The sequence below is a fragment of the Charadrius vociferus genome, unplaced genomic scaffold (genome assembly GCF_000708025.1).
Source record: "Charadrius vociferus isolate BGI_N301 unplaced genomic scaffold, ASM70802v2 scaffold27, whole genome shotgun sequence".
Taxonomy (NCBI): Eukaryota; Metazoa; Chordata; class Aves; order Charadriiformes; family Charadriidae; genus Charadrius; species Charadrius vociferus.
The window spans coordinates 130,206-132,256 of NW_009649173.1; the positions used below are offsets into that span (position 1 = coordinate 130,206).

At 61.9% G+C, this 2,051-nt stretch overlaps 1 protein-coding gene across 1 annotated transcript in view; it reads left to right on the forward strand.

Moving 5' to 3' along the window:
- Nucleotides 1–2,051, forward strand: part of MYO15A (myosin XVA) — a 37,400-nt gene that overhangs the window by 4,570 nt on the left and 30,779 nt on the right. The window contains 7 exon segments of the mRNA XM_009888546.1: nt 58–183; nt 365–442; nt 834–988; nt 1,114–1,159; nt 1,300–1,424; nt 1,660–1,777; nt 1,869–2,039. Coding sequence (XP_009886848.1) covers nt 58–183; nt 365–442; nt 834–988; nt 1,114–1,159; nt 1,300–1,424; nt 1,660–1,777; nt 1,869–2,039 — 819 coding nt within the window.

The following is a 2,051-nucleotide window of genomic DNA, read 5'->3' on the forward strand; positions in this document are numbered from 1 at the left end:
CACCCCCAGGCCTGTTGAACAGCCCAAGCCATGTCTCACCCTTGTGTCTGTCCCCAGGCCACCGACCACACGTTCCTCCAGAAGTGTCACTACCACCATGGGATGAACCCACTGTACACCAAGCCGAAAATGCCACTGCCTGAGTTCACCATCAAGCACTATGCAGGGAAGGTGACCTACCAGGTGTGCGGCAGTAGGAGGGTGGAAAGGGTTAAAGAGGAGGTTTATGGAGTTGATCCCTCACCAGGGGGTGAGGGGCAGCCCAGGGGGTCCAGCGGGGGGCTCCACATCCCATCCAGGTGCTCCTTCCCCCCACCCCCCCATGCCACCAGGCTCCTCACCACGAGGTTTTGCTATTTGCCAGGTTCACAAGTTTTTGGATAAAAACTATGACCAGGTCCGCCAGGATGTGCTGGACCTTTTCATCAGCAGTAGGACCAAGGTAAGGCCCTGCCCAGCCCTGGCTTTGTGGCACTGGGGAGACAGCGAGCATGGATACCCCTTCCATACATACCACTTTTCATGTCCCCAAGCCTGCGGCCCCATGGCAGGTGAAGCCAAGGGGAACCAGGAGCAGAGGATGCCTCCAGCTCCTCCCTGTGCCCTCTTCCCACAGCGTCCTCTGTGCTTTGACCCCTCAAGCACCAGCACAAATGGGCACGTGGGCTGCTTTTGTGCTTCCCCATCCCCATCTGGGGAACCCAGCTGCAAATAGGGGGTGTGACTCACTCAGGGATAAGCAACCAGGCAGTGGCGGGGCTGGGAAGAGGAGCCAGGAAAGGTGCACCATCCTGGTCACCTTCCTCCTCCCTAACCCTTTGCATATCCCCAAGGTGGTAGCCAACCTCTTCTTTGGTCATGCCCAAGTGGTGGCCCGGCAGAGGAGCCTGATCAGGAGGAGCAGCACCAGAACACGGCGGTACAAGGCCCCCACCGTGGCTGCTCGGTTCCAGCAGTCGCTCCTGGAGCTGGTGGAGAAGATGGAGAGGTCAGGGTGGGCAGGGCAGGCAGACAGGCCATGCTCCAGACTGGTGGGAGCAGAGTCATAGCCCAGGGTGGCCAGGATGGTTTTGTCCCCTGTCGCCCATGGCCGATGGCATCTCTCCAATGCAGGTGCAACCCCTTCTTCGTGCGCTGCCTCAAACCCAACAACAAGAAGGTGAGAGCCGGCTTGGGGCTTTCCTACTCAGGGCGATGCCGATGGTGCCTGCCCTCACTGGCACGGGGAGCACGGTGGGAGTGTGGTGGGCAGCAGTCTACCCACACAGCCACCGAGGCTTCTCCCCATCTCACCCCCAGGAGCCGGGGCTCTTCGAGGCTGACGTGGTTAGCAGCCAGCTGCGGTACTCAGGGATCCTGGAGACCATCCGCATCCGCAAGGAGGGCTTCCCCATCCGCATCCCCTTCCTCGTCTTCATCGACAGGTGCACTGGGGGCTGTGGGTTGGGTACCACTGTCCCAGGCCACAAAGCTTGTGGGTGTTTTGGGGGGCAGTGATTGACCTGGGAGGCCCCCACAGTGGGAGCTGGGAGCCCCCACTGTGGTGCACAGCACCGGGAGAAGCTGCTTTCCCAGGCACGGTGCTAATCACCATGGGGAGGGTCCGTGCCGGTGTCCCAGTGGAGCCCCACACGGTGATGGTGTCACGGTCTCACCCAGGTACCGCTGCCTCGTCGACATGTGGTCCAATGTCATTCCAAACGGGTCCAACTGCGTGGAGATGCTGAGGAACCTCTGCCCCGTCAACCCCAGCATGTACTACGTCGGTGTCAGCAAGGTACCGTCCCGAGCAGAGGGCTCTGCTCCAGGGATGCCCTGGGGGAGGGTGGCTAAGGCGGGGGTCTCACGGCGTCGTCCCCCGCTCCCAGCTCTTCCTGAAGGAGCAGCTGTACCAGGCGCTGGAGAGCAAGCGAGCCCGTGCCCATCACCTGGCCGCGCTCACCCTCCAGCGCTACGCTCGCACCTTCTTCATCAAGAGGCGCTTCCGCTCCCTCCGCCGAAAGATTGTCCTCCTGCAGAGCCGGGCACGGGGCTACCTGGCCAGGTGGGGG